The sequence below is a fragment of the Trachurus japonicus genome, chromosome 6, assembly GCF_045865225.1.
Source record: "Trachurus japonicus isolate A0001 chromosome 6, Traja_1.0".
Lineage (NCBI taxonomy): Eukaryota > Metazoa > Chordata > Actinopteri > Carangiformes > Carangidae > Trachurus > Trachurus japonicus.
Genome location: NC_140912.1, coordinates 655,795 through 676,385, shown reverse-complemented (window position 1 = coordinate 676,385; position 20,591 = coordinate 655,795). Strand labels below are relative to the sequence as shown.

The 20,591-nt window shown below is 40.8% G+C and overlaps 2 protein-coding genes across 3 annotated transcripts in view; both read left to right on the top strand.

Moving 5' to 3' along the window:
* cald1b (caldesmon 1b) overlaps nt 1-15,230 on the top strand; it is a 31,515-nt gene extending 16,285 nt beyond the window's left edge. For both annotated transcript variants that reach the window (XM_085778174.1, XM_085778173.1), the window contains exons 6-16: nt 472-507; nt 598-656; nt 1,042-1,288; nt 1,385-1,510; nt 4,907-4,950; nt 5,055-5,133; nt 6,322-6,456; nt 6,539-6,670; nt 8,381-8,452; nt 11,448-11,484; nt 13,363-15,230. In XM_085778174.1, the coding sequence (XP_085634300.1) occupies nt 472-507; nt 598-656; nt 1,042-1,288; nt 1,385-1,510; nt 4,907-4,950; nt 5,055-5,133; nt 6,322-6,456; nt 6,539-6,670; nt 8,381-8,452; nt 11,448-11,484; nt 13,363-13,379 (984 nt within the window). In that variant the 3' untranslated portion in view covers nt 13,380-15,230. The remainder of the gene's footprint in view (nt 1-471; nt 508-597; nt 657-1,041; nt 1,289-1,384; nt 1,511-4,906; nt 4,951-5,054; nt 5,134-6,321; nt 6,457-6,538; nt 6,671-8,380; nt 8,453-11,447; nt 11,485-13,362) is intronic.
* A 1,324-nt stretch (nt 15,231-16,554) lies between these two features.
* tnnt2d (troponin T2d, cardiac) lies at nt 16,555-20,363 on the top strand. The gene is made up of 9 exons (XM_085778178.1): nt 16,555-16,795; nt 16,880-16,937; nt 17,027-17,143; nt 17,648-17,725; nt 17,811-17,921; nt 19,022-19,134; nt 19,261-19,351; nt 19,625-19,662; nt 20,174-20,363. Exons 1-9 carry the CDS (start codon nt 16,707-16,709, stop codon nt 20,211-20,213), a joined length of 735 nt encoding a protein of 244 aa, XP_085634304.1. The 5' UTR covers nt 16,555-16,706; the 3' UTR covers nt 20,214-20,363.
* The last annotated feature ends 228 nt before the right edge of the window (nt 20,364-20,591 follow it).

The window sequence follows — 20,591 nt, the reverse complement described above, 5'->3', positions numbered from 1 at the left end:
TATGGATGTGTTTTTTTTTTTTACTAACAGCGCAAAACCTGGAAAACTGAAATGAGGCCTGTCCCCAAAAACAGAGGTTTTAATGTGACACTAGTCCTTTAATCCTGTGGATTAATTCTGTGGATTAAGTGACTTCATGTTTGATTCATCCAGGTTTTATTTGCTGTGTGATAGTTTAGTGTTGTGGCTGTAGATCACAGTGTTTAGAGGATAATCACAGAGTGACGTGTGTGTCCTCTTTTCACCCCTGTGCTGCATTCAGGACTCCACTGTAGCCTAGTCTAAACGCTGGTTTTTGTTTTTGAGGGGTTTCAAGTGTTTTTTTTTTTCCTGTTTTTTTTTTTCTTTTATTATAACCCCACCACCACCCCCCTTTTCTTTTTTTTCCATTTTAAGAAAAGAAAAAAATAGGGTTTCAAGTGTTATTATTATGTTATTCATCTTGTTTCTTTTTTTGTCATCCGTGTAAAGGAGGAGAAGCCGAAGAAATTTGGTTTTAAGGAAAAGGTAAATCAGAACTGACCTTTACCTGAGTTCTTCATTCAGTAGGAAAAGTCTCAATATGTAACATTGAACTTCTTTCTCTCTTTTTGTAAGAATGAACCAGCCAAACAGAACGGAGCTTTCGTTGAGAATAAGCTTAAGAAAACATCAAGGTAAATCCTCTCTGAATCCTAGTTCAAGTAACACCCAATGTTTTGTAGTTTCTTCTTTCTTTTAAATTGCTCATATATGCTACATGTTGTCTTATAAATGTGTCTGATCAGAGCTAGAAGTTGCCATCGGATGGGCACAAACAGAAAAAGCCAAAGGTCAAAGTCATGCAGTCACAGTATTTTGTCTTGTCTTCTGAACAAGAATCGACTCTTCCAACATTTGACTCCAGACAGAGTGTCCATCCAGTGATCCATCCATAGATTCAGATGTATTTGTACTATATGCATCATCATAATGAGATGAGACTCTCAGATAAACAATTGGTATATAAAAAAAGAAAATGATAACATGTGTTGGTCATAAAACAACTGTGTCTGTGAGCAGGGACACCCCCGCCTCCACCAAGGCAGATGATCTGGAGCGTCAGGAGGCCGAACGTAAACTGCAGGAGCTGAAGCGCCGGCGAACCGACGCCGAGAGCGAGGAGTTTGAGAAGATGAAGATGAAGCAGCAGGGCGCAGAGGCCGAGCTGGAGGAGCTGAAGAAGAAGAGAGAGGACAGGAAGAAGATCCTGGAGGAGGAGGAGAAGCAGAAGAAACAGGAGCTGGAGGAGAAAAAAGCCAAAGAGCAGGTGAGAGATGAGAGCACGAGGAGTGTCACTGTGAGAGGAGTGTGGACTCAATGACAGTGCATACAGTGCCATACTAAAGTGAGGTTTTCATTACAGGAGGAGAGGAAGAGGATGAAGGAGGAGATAGAGAAGAGGAGGGCGGAAGCTGCAGAGAAAAAGAAACAGAAAGAGGAAGACACCTCAAAACCTGTCTTTGCTATCAGTCCCAAAGGCTCGTCCAAGGTGAGTTTGGAGCCGTGGTTCAAGGAAAGAAAAAAGTTACAAAAGTCACAATAATTCATAAGGAAAATAACATCCTCTCACTCAACCATCTAACCCCCCAAAAAATGTTTTGTATGCCCACATTATTGTCCTGGTCCTGGTTACCGTAGATAATTCTCAGAAATCAGTGGGCAACTTTTATGAAACAATCTGACATTAGAAACTGGTGACATTATGGTCTGTGGGTTATCCAGAGCCATGGAGACATTTATTCTTAAAATACTTTTGAGTGCTTAAAACAAATACCATTCATCTGCGTTGATAGATCCCACCATAACTAAGTGAAGAGACGTTTAAAATGGGTCCCATGTTGAAACTCTCTGTAGGAGGACATGGATTTAAAGTGAAACCATTCATCAAACACTGTGCAAACACTTCACACAGACAAATCCATATCAAGAAAGCAAAGTACACATCAGGACCAAGGTACGTTTTATCAGTCTGTTTTCTGGGAATAATTGACATAAGGAGAATCCAGAAACAAGCCGTTTTTTCGTTTTTTCGTTTTGGAAAAAAAAACGGAAATCAAAATTTCAGTTTGTTTTCTCGTTTTTGGTTCTTATTTAACAAAACAAATTTACCACTCAATATTTTGTTTCCGTGGGTGGGCGGGTCCTAGTGTGCTTCCTTGCCCTGTGCCCTTCAAAATAAAAGTTCCTCAATTTAATAATGTCGACAAAAATATTACTGTAGGCTAGTAGGCTACAGACACTAGCAGACGTAGAGGACCCCATCACCCACAGTCAAGACTGACACGGCTTCAAATAACAATAATAGTAGGCTATTCATAATGAAAATGAGAACTTATGAAGTTATGATGACTTCAGTGTAGATGTTTAGCCACAAGGTGGCGCAGTTATTACACGAAGAGTAGATCTGAGGGCTTTACTACGACGGAGGCTCACAACATTTCGTGTGTATTATTGAAAGCGAGGGGTGTGCCTATAGGCTAGTGAGTAGGCTACAGAGTGTCTACTCTGTACAGTGACTGTACAGTAACTTCGTTCAATATATAGATACTACTTCAAAGTGGCCATTTCACTCGCGGGGAGCGAGATTCACGCAACGCGTGAAATGTGAGTGACAGTGATCACAAACGAGAGCATTATGACTGATAGCTCCCCTGGTAGAACAGCTCACTCATTAAGCTGATTCATCCACTAGTGTGGGTTTGAGTCTCAGTTTAGGTTGTACCATTAATTAATGTGTTTTCTTTTCTCATCATCATTATGATCACATAAGGCTTAAGTTTGAGCAAATAAATGACCAAATGAGCATTAATTCTCCGCCGGGCCGAGGCACCAACTTCCCTGCTTGTGTACATGTTTATAGGGATGTGAACGTGTACTTAAATATGTACACGTGTACACTGTGCATTTTCCTGGCCAGCACAGGTACCAGGAGACCAAGACCCCCTGTCATGTCGGTCCTCCACCCTTCCTGATCCGCCGCAAGTTGCAAGAGCCCCGCGGAGCCCAGTCTCTCCCTCCTCTCCCACACTTCAGCACCTGTCCTGGGCTGTCAGTCTGCAGGGAAGGCGCGTGTCATAAGCCGTTGCAGACAAATACGTACACAAGCAGGGAAGTTGGTGCCTCGGCCCGGCGGAGAATTAATGCTCATTTGCTCATTTATTTGCTCAAACTTAAGCCTTATGTGATCATAATGATGAAAAGAAAACACATTAATTAATGGTACAACCTAAACTGAGACTCAAACCCACACTAACGGATGACTCAGCTTACTGAGGGAGCTGTTCTACCAGGGGAGCTATCAGTCATAATGCTCTCGTTTGTGATCACTGTCACTCACATTTCACGTGTTGCGTGAATCTCGCTACAGTACAGTAAGTTACTGTACAGTCTTTATCACTGTACAGAGTAGACACTCTGTACTCACTAGCCTATAGGCACACCCCTCGCTTTCAATAATACACACGAAATGTTGTGAGCCTCCGTCGTAGTAAAGCCCTCAGATCTACTCTTCGTGTAATAACTGCGCCACCTTGTGGCTAAACATCTACACTGAAGTCATCATAACTTCATAAGTTCTCATTTTCATTATGAATAGCCTACTATTATTGTTATTTGAAGCCGTGTCAGTCTTGACTGTGGGTGATGGGGTCCTCTACGTCTGCTAGTGTCTGTAGCCTACTAGCCTACAGTAATATTTTTGTCGACATTATCAAATTGAGGAACTTTTATTTTGAAGGGCACAGGGCAAGGAAGCACACTAGGACCCGCCCACCCACGGAAACAAAATATTGAGTGGTAAATTTGTTTTGTTAAATAAGAACCAAAAACGAGAAAACAAACTGAAATTTTGATTTCCGTTTTTTTTTCCAAAACGAAAAAACGAAAAAACGGCTTGTTTCTGGTTTCTCCTTATGTCAATTATTCCCAGAAAACAGACTGATAAAACGTACCTTGGTCCATCAGACACTTTACTTTCCATTTCAATATGTATTGGGAAAAAAATCTACAGAACATAGTTAAGAGATCATTTTGAAAGTTTTTAAATAATTCTGACATTTGATGATGAAATATGAACTATAGCTTGAAGCTTAGCCTGAAAGATGAGAATGAGGGAAAAAACCGGCCTACTATTTTATTTAATTTTAAGTTATAATCTACACCGTTTTATGGGGTAAACAAATAAAATTTAACATATTAATTAGTGAACTGAAAATGTGCTGTAAGGCTAATTTTATGAGCCAGACTTTCTGTTTCCAGTCTTTATGCAGAGCTCATTGAACCAGCTGCTGACTGCAGCTTCATATTTACCAAACATGAGAGTGGTATTAATCATGTCTAACTCCAGGCTAAAGAAGACAAGTTTTGGTCTCAGTCTGTCTTTACACTCACAAATGATGTTGTTGTTGTTGTTGTCTCCCCTTCCTTTTCCCTCTATGGTCAAACACGTTTTATTGCCTAATGATTGTTGGTTTTGCTACTTTCTTTTTGTCAATTTATGTTCTAAATTCCTTTGGTATCAGCCGTATAGTGATAGTTGACGAGAATTAAAAAAAGATGTGCTCTGGAGTCTGAGCTCTCCTCAAATATGGCAGTGAACGAGACCGTGACTGGGTAATTTTCTTGCCGGAGTATTTTTGGAGGAATGTTGAGAGTTGTGTGTGTCTGTGTGTGTGTCCCCTGGCTCTCGTACAACCAAACTCTCCTGCTCCATCACTCACGCACCAGCCAACACAACGAGAGACCTTCCCAGGGACGGACTGGTCTGCCTCTCTGTGAGGTCGTCCTGGAGACAGGAGTGAAGCCAGGACGTCTTGACCAAGTCTAAATTCATTCATGTCTGACAAACTGGTTTATGACTTTAACCATGTTGTCTTGTTGTGTGCAGATCGGGGCGAAGGCAGAATTCTTGAGCAAATCCGCCCAGAAAAGGTGAGACGTATTTAGTGGTTTAGTGCAGTATAGAAATAACACAAATGAATGAAGCAGGGGTTGATGAACCATATTAATACCCAGTGTGTTTTTCATCCTTGCAGCAGTGCAGCCAGAGTGTCACACACTCCAATTGTCTCCAAGATCGGAAACAGACTAGAGCAGTACACCTCTGCCCTCCAGGTGAGACGTGACACTTAGCAGGAGTGGAGCAAAGTATTCAGATTCTTAAAGGATAATTACCATTTTTTTTACAATCTGGACCTTATTTCTAGCATAAAATACGATAATTTACTCACCCAGATAACTTCGTTCCGACGAAATTAGCTCCAGCCAAGAGCTGCGTATATCCGTATAATGCGAATACACGGGCACGCAATGCAGCCTCTAAATAACACATTATCTGCCGTGAAACTTGTTCATTTCACCAATATTTTGTTATGATACGCTAGTGCTATTCCCCTCTGAGTCCGGGGTGACCTGTTATCAACATCCGGGGTCTGTAGGTTGACCTACTGACCTCTGACCTGGATGATGTCATCTCCGACCGCTGCCTGGCTCATTCTGATAATAATGATTCTGCTTCGGCATTTGGGTCCATTTTCAGTGCAATTAGCCGGAGCTTTAGTGAGTCCAGGTTGAGGAGAGGAAGCCTGTGGAAGCTGAACAAGTCGGACCAGATTGTAAAAAAAAATGGTAATAATAAAATTATTATTATTATTATTAAGTCAAAGGACTGATGCCATAATGTAAAAGCCTGCATTCAAAATCCTAGTGTGAAAGGACACAGTCATTATCAGTAAAATGTACAAATAAAATTATCCCTTACCAATTATGTTTTATTTTATTTTATTTTATATAAAATCTTTAGAGCTAGTTAGTTTGAACCATTTCATTTACAGTTACACACACATAGTTCAGCTCAGTGTTCCCAAACAGTAGTTGAGTCCTCTCCAAAAGTCACAGGAATGTATCTGAAGGGCAGTGAGATGATTAATGGGCTGGGAAATATGTGCTACAGTATGTCACATAATTTGGATTTATCTTTTGGACTGACTCTTTGCTTTTTGTGAAGCATTGGGCACTTTCACCACTTTGTACATAAAACAGTTATTTTAACAGTGTGAGAGGTTTAGTGCCAACAACTCATACATATTGTCTTTAATCTAAAACCTCGATCTGTGAAGTGACTATACTGTAAATACACATCAAACATACTGTAGAAGGAAAAAAAAAGTAAAGTAGCTCTACATGGAAATACTCAACCCAGGAACAGCAGTACTCTACTTTGATAAACGTACAAAGAAAACTTTCCAGCTTTGGTGCACAAGTTTCGTGCTGAGTTGTGAAATCCATCATCTGTGTCCACAGGGAGGCAAAGACACCAAATCCCCCTCCAAGGCCGCGGTGGGAGATATTCCGACAGGAGGCACGCGCAGCATCAAGAGCATGTGGGAGAAGGGCAACGTCGGCGGCTCCTCCGAAAGCCCGGCCCCTGCCAACAAGGTGAGGGATTGAGAGAGTGAGAAGGATAGACGGCTTTACTTCACTACGTGATCCCGTATATCTGAGATGTCTCTTTTCCCAGGATGTGGCTGGTATCAAAGGAGGCGTGGCTGGACGTGTCAACAGTTGGATGGCAAAGCCTGCAGAGCCGGAGAAGGCAGCACCCGCAGCGGGAGCAGCAGCAGCACCCGCAGCGGCAGCAGCAAAGCCAGCAGTAAGGCCTGATAAATCCTGCTCCTGATCACACACTCTATTGTAAAATAGACACCAGTGTTACTTTAACAAAGTAATCCCTCGATATTCTGTACACGCTAATGTGCTCATTGGCACATCAGCACGCCAGCCTTTTGTTGGACGGAGCCTTTATACCCCACCAGCCCCCAGACAGTATCAGGAGTCTAGTGACACCACATGGACACTTCACCTAACCACATCTCTGTGTGATCCTACACATGGCCTGAAGGTTATAATGTAGTGTTTTAGTATAAGTAAAGTAGCCTAAAGTAGAGTGGATTTAAAGTAGAGTATTATTCCCCATTGTTGGCAATAACAGCTTGAACACCAATGTGCCTTCTTGTCTAGTGGTTTCTATGCCCCTCTGTGCTACACATCAATCACACTGACTATAGGTATTTCAAGATTGTATCACAATCTAAACAGCCCTTAAATCATAAAGTCTTTGCAAAAAATAGTGACGCTAGTTTCTGTCCAAAAACAACAACAACAACAACAACATACTTCTGTTTCACTGTGGCTAAACAATCAAAGTGTCCTTCAGGCAAGGGCATAAGGTCATGTCCTTTCACATTTATCACATAAAGACATTATTATCTAATTCCACAACTGTGACAAAACTACCAACAAGTGCATTTCATTATTGATGTAGTTTATTTACTATGATAAAATACCATTAAGTTGATGAGGTGGTTTGGAGCTGGGTGCTTGGCGGACACTGTGTCCTTCTCCTAAAGTAGGACATCAGCTGCTAATCCCAACAGGTCGTCTGGAGACATTACACTATGTCCATGGGCGGCGGCATTGCTGGATGAAGTGCAACATTGTTCTAAGACGAAAATTTACGAGCAAGATATCTTTAGTGTGGGACGTCTTGGGGAGGGTGGGGAGAACGCTTATAACCTTGCCTTTACTTCTGCAGCAACACTTCCCCCTGATGGGACCCAGCTGTACAGCAGTGCAGTCTAGTCTGTAGCCTGTCTCTCTGTAATGTCTCTACTCCCTCCTGTGTGTTTACTGTTTACTGTTGACTTGTGTAATTGTCCTCTACCTTTCTTTCCCCTCTGCTAATGCCTCAGCTTCCTTCACTCAAAACACTTTTCCTGCTGTTTCTCCACTCTTCAAACTGGTGAAGGTACCACTTTGTACACCTACATCTCTTTATAATGACAACTAATAATCATGAGCATTAGATAGAGGTCATAATATACTTGTGATTGCAAATACTGAACTAATATTGTATGTCAGAGGTACATTTTGTAATTTCTACTCCAGACTATCAAATTTTAAATAGGCAGAGTACTTTTTCTTTGGATACTTCAAATACCCACATGGAAAGAACCTATAGGTTTGAATATATGTGACATACATAAAATTATCTGTATCTTCAGGAGGATATGCGCATATATAAAAACTATATGCAGTTTATCTGTGCATATATGATGCATATATGTGGCATAGGCTATATGCAGCATATATGCACCATATATATATATATATATATAGCATATATGCGTTCTGTATATATGAAAAAGGCCAATTTTATGTATGTCACATATATTCAAACCTATAGGCTCTTTCCGTGTGGGTACATTTGGTTGATAACACTATTTCTCTTCAGTTATATCAAGAATCTCAATTCTCCCATCAGGACTAAAAGGAGCATGGTGGTTGTTTTTTTTTATGGCAGGACGTGAAACCAGGTGACGCTGGTAACAAGCGTGGCATGTGGGAAACCAAGAAGGGCTCTGCGCCTGCCAAGGTAACACGCACACACCTGTTTCACTGAGTGAAAGGGAGGCTGATGTTAATGCTTTAAAGGATTTACAGTGACATGATCCTGTTTGTTTGTTTGTTTCAATCAGTCTACCTAATAGACGGGTGAAAGAGGTAACAGTGCACGTTCCACTCGGCATGGTCTGACTCATTTTGGGATGTTAAAGCACAGATGGTTGGAGTTGTGTTTTTTCTCAGTTCAGGCAGTTCAAAAGCTAAACACTATTCAGCCAAAATCTTTTGTTAAGGGACTGTGTGGACATTATTGAGGGACGAGGAGGACAGAAAGTGGGGCAGAGAGAACAGATTTTTTTTTTCCAGTTGCAGAGTTATGAACTATTTTGTTCCTCCCTCATCAACAAAACAATGATTAAAGGTTGTCTGTGGGGTTTCTAACCTCTAATAGCACCATGGAAGCATTTTGGGTACACATAAATCCCCCCAAACAACACAGGGTTGTTTGTACCAGTGGAGCGCCCCATTGCCAGGCCACCATGATAATAAATCCCAGTGGAATAGTCACAGTTTGGGGAGGCTGAGACACAAAACTACTTGGTTAGGTTTAGAGACGATCGCGGTTTGGGTTCCAGTAAGTACATCCTTAAAAACTGGTCTTCAGCAGACTAGTTACAGTGATGATCCCCTGTAGCATGATGGGTAAAACAACAACAACAACACTGACTATCGGTATCACAGGAACAGTAACACTTAAGGAACACATATTCACCATTAACTAGGTGCTTATTAATATGCATATAAGTAGCTTACTAGCTCCTTATTAGTAATTATTAAGCACGTATTAACACCTTATTCTACATAGCCTTATTCTACCTCTATTACACCATGAATTAAAGCAGAAGTAAGTGGTCCGGTCATTTTCGCTAATGCTGCGTTCCAGGCAGGCTTTTGAAATCGTAAATTACAGCTTCAAGTCACAACTTACGACTTTGTAGCGTTCCAGGCAACCCACTCGTGTTTTTCCGACCTGTTTTATCGGTGAAAGTCACTATAACGGCCACTCGTAACTTCCGACCGGTGAACTCGTACCAGATCGAACTGGTACGACTTCACGGTCGGAAAAATACGAGTTTCCTTGAACGCACCATAACAGTCCTCGTCCCTATGTCGCCACATTCACGGCGTTCCTTGGCTGCACACACAGCCCTGCATGCCGTTCTCTCTCCTCATTGGATAAAAACTGTAGGATACGATAAATGTTTTCTCCTCGGCTCAGAGCAGAGCAGAGGGACTGAGAGACCCGTGTTTCAGACCAAACACTCTATGTAAGTGATTGCTGTCGGAAGATATAACTATTTAAGACTTATATTAACACAAATATATCACTTACTTCTGCTTTAATTTACAATGAATAAGCCATAATTAGGAGTTAATAATTACTAATAAGGAGCTGGTAAGCTACTTATATGCATATTAATAAGCACCTAGTTAATGGTGAATATGTGTTCCCTCATCTAAAGTGTTACCACAGGAACAAACAGCCTGTCTCCTGTGTGACTGTCCATCCATCCAGACACAGATCTGTCACTGCACGCACGACGTCACCTGGCTTCCTCCTTAGCTTACAGCTTACAGACAGCAGAGGGCAGCTAACAACGTAACGCTGCTACAACTGGCTCCATGGTTGGACTGGCGACAAAATTAAGCCTTGGACTTTTCAAATGTGTTGAATGGCGCTGATGATGGAGTCGATAACAACACTGATGGAGCCAGTAAAAATTAAAAGTCCCCAATTATAGTCCCCATGACCGATCCACCTGTGCCCGAGTCTAATCACTTAAAGCCGAGGTTTCTTCAGTGGAGGAAAGTGGCTTTCACCTGAACGCTGCACCGAGCTGCCTCACCTGTGGCCGATCACTGAGCCTTTTAAATGTGGGGAGGAGCAGAGGTTTAACAAGGGGGAATCACAGTCATGTTACACGCAGACAGCTCAGATTACAACACACGTAGAGGGGCTGTTACTTCACTCTCAGCTTTATTATGCTATCACACCTCATTGTCTTTACATAGAAAATAGTTGTTTGCTGCTGTAATGTTGTTCAGATTAGTTTATAAAACATCTCAGTATAATAATTAAGTGATTTAGTATTTATTCTATTTAGTATTCCATTATTGTGACATATTAGAGTGAGGATGTTGCAGTTTTTCTCCAACTTAAGAGGAGAGAAGGGCTTGTTTTGTTGAGTTGAAACATCAGACTCTCTTCCAATAATAATTTTCATACAGTCCCTAAATTCAGTCAATTAAACCATGAATCCAGTCCATAAATATGTATACAAGAATTTGTTACAAGCAGGATATATATTACAGTTTGATTCTCTGGTTGAGCTGCCTGAACTGAAATGTAAAATACTGAACTTGATGTGATGTGTGGGTTTCTGTGTCTCCTTCACGCACTCAGTGAACTGTCACTCTGTTATCTACCTGCTGTCATTGGTTCCCATTCCCAGACTGGCTTTGAGGACATAAATAGTATTCCTTTGCTCTGATGTTGTCGTTCATTTATAACATGGATTATTTTCAAACATGAATGCGATCGACAGAATATATTGTTACAGGACATTTTGGCTCTGCTGAGTATGGACAGCTTTTTTCATACCAAGATAGTAGCCGCATTGAAGTGAGGACATTATAGTTGAGTGCATGTGGTCATGTTTGAATGCCAATGTATTTTATTTAGAGCGCTTTAAAAAGACTATTTGATGTCGGACCTCACCCAATTTTTGGTTTTACAGGCCTCTTTAACACTATAGAGACAAAATACCTGACGTCCCTGCTATGAGAGTCTGTTATCAACCAATCAAATCAGAGCTGGTCCCTCAGAAACTTTACTTCCTAGAGTCCAAACACAAGACTCAAAATGAATCCCAGAATAAGATGAGGGATTGTTTCATAAATATACAAAATATGCATTATCAAAGTTCTTTCTCTCACCTCTTTCCCTGATTCCCTTTTGTTTACAGGTGGCAGTTGGAGGAAAGAGCAAGTTTGTTACAAATGGTAAGTTAAATGGTTAAAATGTAAATAGGTACATTTACACAAGAACTGAACCTAAGTACAATCTTGAGGTATTGTATGTGAGCATTTCCATTAGGCTACATGCTGCTCCACTCCTCTACTAAAAATTAACTTGAGATTGAGGTTTTACACATACAACGAACAGTTTCTATCAATGACGTTTTGGAATTAGCTGCATGCCGCCACTGAGACACTCTCAATTTACCAGTGGGAATAATCCAATAATATCCAATAACAACAATGGCTGGGCCTACTGTGCTGCATGATGGGTACATTTAGTTTTAATACATCTTTTACTTTAACTATTGGTGCACAATTTCTCAAGTCTGTCACTCTCACATGGACACTCAAACAGTTATTGATAATCTCCATAATGGCCATTAAACGTTTGTGCTTTCAGAGGGGAAATCAGTCCTTGTTCAGTTTAACATTATATTATATATATAGTAATATATCTCTGTTATCAGCGTGTCATGTTGACAGGGCGTGTTTCAAAGTCACTGTATTTTTAGGGCAAAATTCCCCCTCTTGTTTTCTGGACGGTGTTTCTCTGCTGACGTGCAGTGCAGGAATATTTCCACAGAGCTAATATGAGCACAAGCAGAGTATGAATAGAACAAATGATTCAACAAGCAAAAACTTTGATCATTTGCCATTGTTTGTGTGAGAGAAAAGTGTGAGAAATACGTTATTTAAACATAATTTTGGGTCCAAAGTCTCTGCTATAGTTAAGTAATGCTACTTTTTAATGTTTTTAATGCAGGTCTCTTATTTTAGCAGTTGCTATTTTTAGTTATGTGAATGAAAATTAACTAAATACTTCCAGCCACCACTAAGTCTAAAATGTTAACTACATGTAAAACCGGGATTTGTCCTGATCAGTCCTGAGGGAAGCAGAGTTAAGCAGAGTCGTCTCTGCCCTTCAAACCATTTCCTGGGTGAGGAGGGCAGGCCATGACTGATTTATAGTCCCAGTGGACACTACAGCCCCTTCCTTTGTGCCATGTAGCTGCTAGCTGTAAATCAAATCTGCTGTTAAGAGATCATCGGCCACTGGCTCGGCTCTGTGGCACTGTGATCTATATTTAAAGAAAACCCTCACCCTGACCTTGTTTCCCAGTATAAAGCAGCTTGCAGGCTCCTGGCATGGCTGTCATGTCTTTGCACTGCACTGTTCCCCTGGTGGCACCTGGGCAGCCCAGTGTCGGCGAGCCGTCGGACATACCAGAGTGCAGCTGCTTGATTTTCACATTACAACTGACTGCTGGGGAGGATTACTAACTGTTTAAGCAGCAAATCGGCCTCGATCACTGGGCTTATCCACACAGTGCTAATGATAAAGACCTTCCATGCATCCCCACAGCCCGGAAGCAGAGTCAAGAGTCTAAACGTACATTGATCGTGACAAAAGACAGTCAGCGTTCATGGGGCGTCTAGGCCTCCCTTATGATCAAACGTCACATTTCTTCGGACGAGCCTCCACAGTGAGAGTGTGAACAATTGGAGTGGAAAAGTGTTTGTCGGGCATCAGCTTTGACCCTAAATAGCGATGGTCACTGCTTCTCCATCAGAAATAGACCACAGAGCAATGGAGTAAAGGGCAAATGACAAAGTTACAGCTTTCAATCACATACATAGAGAGCTGTCCTGCCTTTGATGGCAGGGTATGTGTCACCAACAGGAGGACTCACTCACACACACACAGTATAGAGAAGTATGGATGTAAAAGCTCTGATTAACAGCCCTGAGGCAAATCTCGTTTGGCACCTCGTAAATTTTAGTAAACCAGGCAGTTTTGAATGCGACACAGCGACTAATAGATCTTTAATGTGTGTCTCTCTTTCTCTCTGTGTCTATTAGCGGGCGTAAGACCGTAACCATTGACATCCCCATCTAAATCAAGCCTTGCCTGAAGGCTCTGCTACTGTATGTGCATCCATTTCCCTTCAGCACACCTGAGTTTCACACCAGAATGAGGAAAAGACGACAGACTGGGATGAGTCACCGGGAAGGATCCCATCATCAAAGTTTTCCAGCTTCATCGTCATCGCCAACCTTGACATTCACATGTATCCATGAGACTTGACTTCATATTTTTTAATAAGAAATTCAATGATGTCATTAAGATATGCTGAACCACATGTTAAATGGAGGAGATGATGTTGTGTCCATCTGGTCAGGTGTTATTACAGCTTTAGCTAATTGCAGAGATAGATACCTGTCAGGATGCTTCAGTGTTACGTTTCTTTCAAGCTACACTGACACGTCCACATGTCCACTCCCCCTCTGACGCATTTGGGCTTTGAACTCATTGTCATACAGCATTTAAAAACAGTAATAAGCACAACACATTCACCGCTTTTTGGGATGCTGGTCACCGTTTAGACTCCATAGATACTACAGTAAACTGCCACTCAGCTGGAGGTTGGGTAATAAGCCTGTACATATTGAGTTTGTTCCATCAGCTTGTACTGTACCACTTCCTCACGAGGGACTCTTGAGGGTTTTTGAATAGTAGGTCATGCCTTCTTTTGTAGTGGTTAATAAATCACTGACTGTTGTTTTATAGGTCTCTTTATAAGATATTAGGTCGTGAAGATTCTCTGAATGGTGTCTACAGTTGGTACTGCTTTCTAATAAGGCATCCCTCATCCCTCAGGATTTATATGTAATGAATTCAATGGTTAATAAATCATTTACTAATGCATTATGGGTCAGTGATGAGGCTGTCAGACAGCGGGTCTCGACATCTACTGCACAGATTGTCATGAACTCTTGTACAGACATTGATGGTTCCCAGAGGATGAAGCCTGCTGACCTTGGTGACCCCCTGAGTTTTCCTCTGGCGTCACCATGAGGTTGATATTTGGGGTTCTGAGTGAAATGTATCTGCAATTATTGGCTGGATTGCTGTGACATTCATGGTAGAGAATTCATGTCTCATCCTCTCAGGATGATTTCTCACGACTCTGGTGGTGATCCTCCAACACTTTGCTTTATGAGCAAACAGCTCTGAACTAACCATACTCCCATCATCCTCTGCTTTACTTCGTGTTGATTGCTAGTTAGCAAATGTTAGCATGCTAACAAGCTACAATGAGTTGAGGGATGGGTCAACTTTATGGATTACCAACCTTGTGAATACATCAATACGTACAAATAATGACACCAGTTAAGGAGATTCTGTCTTTCTTCTCAACCTTCATCTGATCTATAAAGCATCTATAAATGACTTGATAACTAATAATAAAGACATTGGTTTCCTTACAGAAGTAAGTCAGTGGTACAATCTGCCCAGAGCAGTTCAACACATCTGTTAACACCAGCTGGGTCTGTTTCCTTTATGATTGTGGCAGTTTAAAAAAAAAAAAAAAATCACATTATTATGTAATGTAAGCACAAGATGAGTAAATGCATGTGCAAGTGAATATTCACTGTAACTATTCAGAGACCAAATGCAGCTCTGTGTGACAAGCAGGTAACAGTCTGACGTCTTTCCTCTCCATCATCAGTTTACATGCCACTGTCAGCACTGAAGGCTTGCAAGACCATTTCAATAGTAATGCCTGTAATTGTCTTTATATTGTATCCTGGTGTTTCTATCAGTCAGCAGTGGACATGGGTTGAATCCTGCCAAAATGTGTTGTCAAGTCATTCGATATCGTTGTAGTGGACTTCCTTGCTTCGTTTGACTGTTTGAATCTATTGTTTGTGCTTGCTTCAGCAATAAAGAAAAAAGGAGAAAAAAAGTCTGTGTTGTTGCGTTGCTCTGCTTTTACCACAACTGTTTTCATGTTGTCTGTTTTTACCTGTTGGGTAAGGGTAGGGGGGTTGCTTCACCTCTTTCCTAAACACTTGGGAAATGATGGTGTGTTGAAACTTGAGAGGCTGCTGAAAGCTCCGATTGATATATGACGTTTTACCAGGGCATGATTGTACCTGCAGTGTGTGTGTGTGTGTGTGTGTGTGTGTGTGTGTGTGTGTGTGTGTGTGTGAGAGAGAGAGTGTGTGACAGAGCTGTAATGTCCAACTGTCTAACAATAAACTGACCGGCCATAGGGTGCTGCAGTCACATGAGTAAGAAGGGCTGGACTATGTATCCTTGATGCTGAACCTGTTTGTGAAGCTCAAGGAGCTGAACTCTGTTGCTGGACTCTGAGCTCCTTCTGTCTGGGTCACAGGTAAGGACGCTCCATGTCCCTACTTTACATTACAGCCTCATTTAGCCAGGAATGTTGAAATGAAAATTTTGGGAGTTGAGGGTGACTGAATAAATTATTGACATTTATCACTGTGTTATGGTTACGTATATGTGACAGAAATGACTTCACATCATTTCCCATTGTTTGAACCAGATGTGACTGAGCTGCAGCCATAAATACTAACATGAATAGTTACATTATTTACAATTTAGAAGCATTGATTTTTCAGATGCAGTCACTTACTTTTAAACACTAATAACACATCTGTTCTCTGTAGAGTGATGATCTGAAAGTAGAGTATATTTACTTGAATACTGCAGGAATACAATATGAATGAGTATTTTCAATCCATGTCACTTTATACTTTGAATTCACTCTATTTAAGAGGTTATATTAAACTATTTCACTTAAATTACCTGACAGCTGCACTGGCTGCACTAGAAACTATATGATTGACATCAAAAACACATCTGTTCTACGTATTTTTTATTAATGTTGCTACTTTTAACACAGTGAGATGATATATTGGGGTCAACACTCACTGACTCTGACACATTGTAGACTATGTGAACTGTTGCCATAGCTGCATTGTCTAGTGATCAGAAATGTTTGGCAGTCTAAAAATAGACTAATAGGATCCATTTTGCAGATCTCATCTATAACAAAATGTCTGACACAGAAGACGTCGTGGAGGAGGCTCAGTATGTAATCATTTCAACGCTTTCTTCACTATTTGTTCATTAATTTTAATATTCTTCTTAATCAGATCTCTTCAGTGTGTGAATCATAATAGATTCTGATCAATTATTTGTTTTTTTCTTTTGTCCATACCGTTGTTCTGCTGCTGAAGGGATGGAGGTAAGCAAGATGCATTAGTTTGTGTTTTTCTACTACTACTTCTGTTTAAATTGCAAACTATTATTCATGTTACTGATCATCAGCACAAGAGGCAGATGACAATATAATCTGGTGATGCTCTGGTGTTTGCTTATAACTTATTAAATGAATACTTTCCTTCCTACTTGTCAATTTATTCATGATTCCTGCTTTTTTCTTTTCCTTGTCCCAGACGACTCAAAGCCAAAGCCGAAGTAAGCATCTAAAACGTTCTTTAATTAGAATCTAAAGCACCACTTGATGCAGATTATACAATAACAAACTGTTCACTTCTGCAGGTTCATGTCAAATATCAGCGCTCCAAAGATCCCCGATGGAGATAAAGTGGATTTTGATGTGAGTAGACGTTTCCGCCATCTTGACAGAGACGTCACTTTAGCAAACAACACACTCATTTCTAACGGTGTGTGTTGGTGTGATGGCAGGACATCCACAGGAAGCGTACTGAGAAAGATCTGGCTGAGCTGCAGTCTCTGATCGAGGCTCACTTCGTCCAGAGGAAGAAAGAGGAGGAGGAGCTCATCGCCCTCGTCAACAGAATTGTGAGTGTGTGTCCCTCAGGGAACGATCCTGGTGCCCCTGTTGCATCCACCACGCCACCGTGACCGTGGACGGTTTGTAGGGGTGGGAGAAAAAAATCGATTCACATAAATATCGCAATATCTTTTTTGACGATTTTTAAATAGATTGTTCTTTTCCAAAATCGATTTTCTTTTTTAAAAATTATTTTTGAAAAAAAAAAAAAGATTTTTTTTAAATATTGTGCAATGTGCATTTGTTAGCCTTTTTTACATACAGAGAATACAGGTTTTGAAAAGGGTTATAAGGATATAAAGCTCACTTTATAATGGAGTATGTTAATTTATAGGCTCCTACAGTATTTGTGTGCAGATAAATGTTAAAAATGCAGACTAAAAATCGAGAGAATCGGCAATATCGTAGAATCGCAATTTAAATCGAATCGCCATCCAAAAAATCGTAGAAGAATTGAATTGGGAGAAAAGCATATCGTCCCAGCCTTAACGGTTTGTGTGTGTGTGTTGCAGGATAAGCGTCGTGCAGAGAGAGCAGAGCAGCAGAGGATCAGGGCAGAGAGGGAGAAGGAGAGGCAGGCCAGACTGGCGGTATGAGCTACTCTACAGTTTCTACCACCTGACATGGTGAGGACATGGGTGTCTCTCTTACTGTTTCTCCTGTGCTGGCACGCAGGAGGAGAAGGAGCGGAAGGAGATGGAGGAGCAGAGGAAGAAGCACGATGACGACGCCAAGAAGAAGAAGGCTCTGTCCAACATGTCTCAGCAGTACGGCGCTGGACAGAAGGTCACTCAGCCTCTTATGGCTTCAAGTATTCAAATGTGAAACATAATGCCCAGAGGTGATAAGAGAAGTCACAGACACAAGACCAGCTGCTGCTTGACCTGATACAAGCTGATGATGACATGAGCCAAAGACAGCGGCAACTCTAAAACTCAACAACACCATCTCAAGTGGTGACTTTTTAGCAGTTAAATGTTGAAGGTTCCCATATTAACACCTTTCCATGGTGTATTTGAAGTTTTGATCCCTGCTTTAGTAACCACAGGTCAGTGAGCCAATCAAAAAAAGAGGACGCCCCGAGTCTTTGTTCCGATTGGCTGACTTTTTTCTGAGATATCCAGTAAAAATCCAGCAGATTTCAGGTAAACAAATCCTTACAAAGCTGGATGGTCCACATGGGCGGGCTTTGGGCTGTGACATCACAAAGTTTTAGAAGTCCAGACGGCCCAGTTTCTGAATACAAGCAGTGAGCATTTCTCTGTGGACTGAGGCTTTGATACTTTCACCATATTAATATAGAACCTTGATTTGCCTCATTATCAAAAAAGACAGGGAGATCTAATCTTATACAATATGGGATGTTTAAATACCCTCCCTTTCATGGTGGCACCACCACTTTAACAACCTTTAATCATTTTCAAAGTAACAGAGAACAAACATAGTTGGAAAAGTATAGAGAATTGTGTGCAGACAATGACATAACGTTGATTATCTTGTGTTTCCACAAGATTAGCTGCTTTATACGTCTACTCCTCTATGTTTGAGAGGTGAAAATGGTATTTTTTAACTTAATTCATTATATACTTATCTATTTAATTTATTGAGACATTATAATGCAATATATACAGAACACAATGCAATAACACACAAAATGTTGGTACTTTTACTTGTAATGCTTACATTGTTGCATTTTTACATTTACCCATAGATCTACATTAAATACATACTACCACTGCAATATAATAGCAATATGATTTTCATAATGAAAAAAGTTTTAATCTCTTTCTTTTTCACAAAAAAATGAATTCAAAACCCGTCTCTTTTTAGTGCTGTGTTCAAAGCGACTGAAGTGTGTGTTTTTTTAAATAATTTGACTGAAACAGACTGACCAGAGAAAAGGAGCCAAGAAACAAACAGAGAGAGAGAAGAAGAAGAAGATCCTGGCTGAGCGCAAGAAGGCTCTCCAAGTTGATCATCTGGGCGAGGACAAACTCAAGTACGACACAGCTGTGCAGGGTTTCATGTGTACTTGGACACTGTGTGAAAGTTTATACTCTGTCTTATAACAGATACATTTATTTTGCATGGTGGTGACTGATGATGACTGATGGTTTGTGTACAGGGAGAAGGCCAACGAGCTGTGGCAGTGGCTGATGGGGCTGGAGGCTGAGAAGTTCGACCTCGGCGAGAAACTCAGAAGACAGAAGTACGACGTAAGTAACTCAACACTCAGGAGGAAAGTCTTTATAATAAATCATCAAGTGATGACGGTCCTAGTGACAAAACAAAGACGGTTTCCCTCTTTAATGAAGGAGAATTGACAAACACAGCACGTGAAAGACATAGAATTAAAGGTACAGGTCCTAAATTACAGATTATGTTTTGGTTTATGAAGAATAATATTAGCAGCCTCTGCTGGACGTGTCAGGTATCCTGTACTGTATGTGTTGTTTTAAATGCTTAGTAAACCTTAAGTGTCTTTTCAGATTAACCAGCTTCTTTGCCGAGTCCAGGATCACCAGAAGTAAGTACAGAAAACACTGAGTGGGTGTACTTCTGACTCCCACTCACGACAAATACTGCTGTTTCTGCTTCTGTCCAGATCTCGTCTTGTCTTTTCCAAGGAGCTGTGGAGAGTATATTTATAAAAAGCTATTTCTTTTCACATGTCAATTCAACCTCCATTGCTTTCCAAATTTATCATAGTGATAACCGGAATTATACCCATATAGCCAGTTGTTCTACCCCTTCATTGGACTCATTGCATCATATGTTTGCAATTTCTATTCATGGAGCATCAGACAAAAACAGCACCAGAGAAAAATGCAGATTTTTAGTCTTTTACAGATGATCTGTGCTTGAAACAGATTTTATTTCCATGTTGTTTTAAGTGGTAGCATATGAAATGCAGTTTGGTTCAAATTCAGTTTTTCCATCACCTTGTTCATTGACTTGTTTTACGAGTGCTGTGAATAATCTGCCTCCGCTTGTTGTAACCTCCCTGTCCGCTGTGTTTTTCCCCTGTCTTCTTTCAGTGCCAAAGGTCGTGGCAAAGGCAAGGCCCGGCTGAGGTAAAGCAGCCAATGGACGAGGACGAGGACGAGGCAGAGCCAGACACCAGTGATTGGCTCACGTCTCTGCCGTGCGTGTATTCATTTTTTTGTTGTGTTGAGTTACGTGTCAATTATCATGATATGGAAGAAATAAATAAGTCGTTACATCCACTCTGCTGCCTCTCTGTCAATGTGATTTTGTCCGACATACAGATGTGGAACAGAACACATTTATACACAAACCTACACACACACCTCATTGAAAATAGTGAAACCCCTAAAGTGTAAATAGGATCTTTCTGTGTAAGGACATGTAAACAGGGACAAGAATGGGTCTAATTTAGCTTTTACATGTCGACATAAAAACAATACTGTTCAGAAGAATGTGTAAAAATGCCAG

What these genes read in the sequence shown, in the direction of transcription:
- tnnt2d (XM_085778178.1), top strand. Translation starts at nt 16,707, where the DNA reads ATGAATACTTTCCTTCCTACTTGTCAATTTATTCATGATTCCTGCTTT. An exon ending in TCGCCCTCGTCAACAGAATT is followed by an intron (nt 17,144 to 17,647) that starts GTGAGTGTGTGT and finishes TGTGTGTTGCAG; the next exon opens with GATAAGCGTCGTGCAGAGAG. An exon ending in AGTACGGCGCTGGACAGAAG is followed by an intron (nt 17,922 to 19,021) that starts GTCACTCAGCCT and finishes TGACTGAAACAG; the next exon opens with ACTGACCAGAGAAAAGGAGC.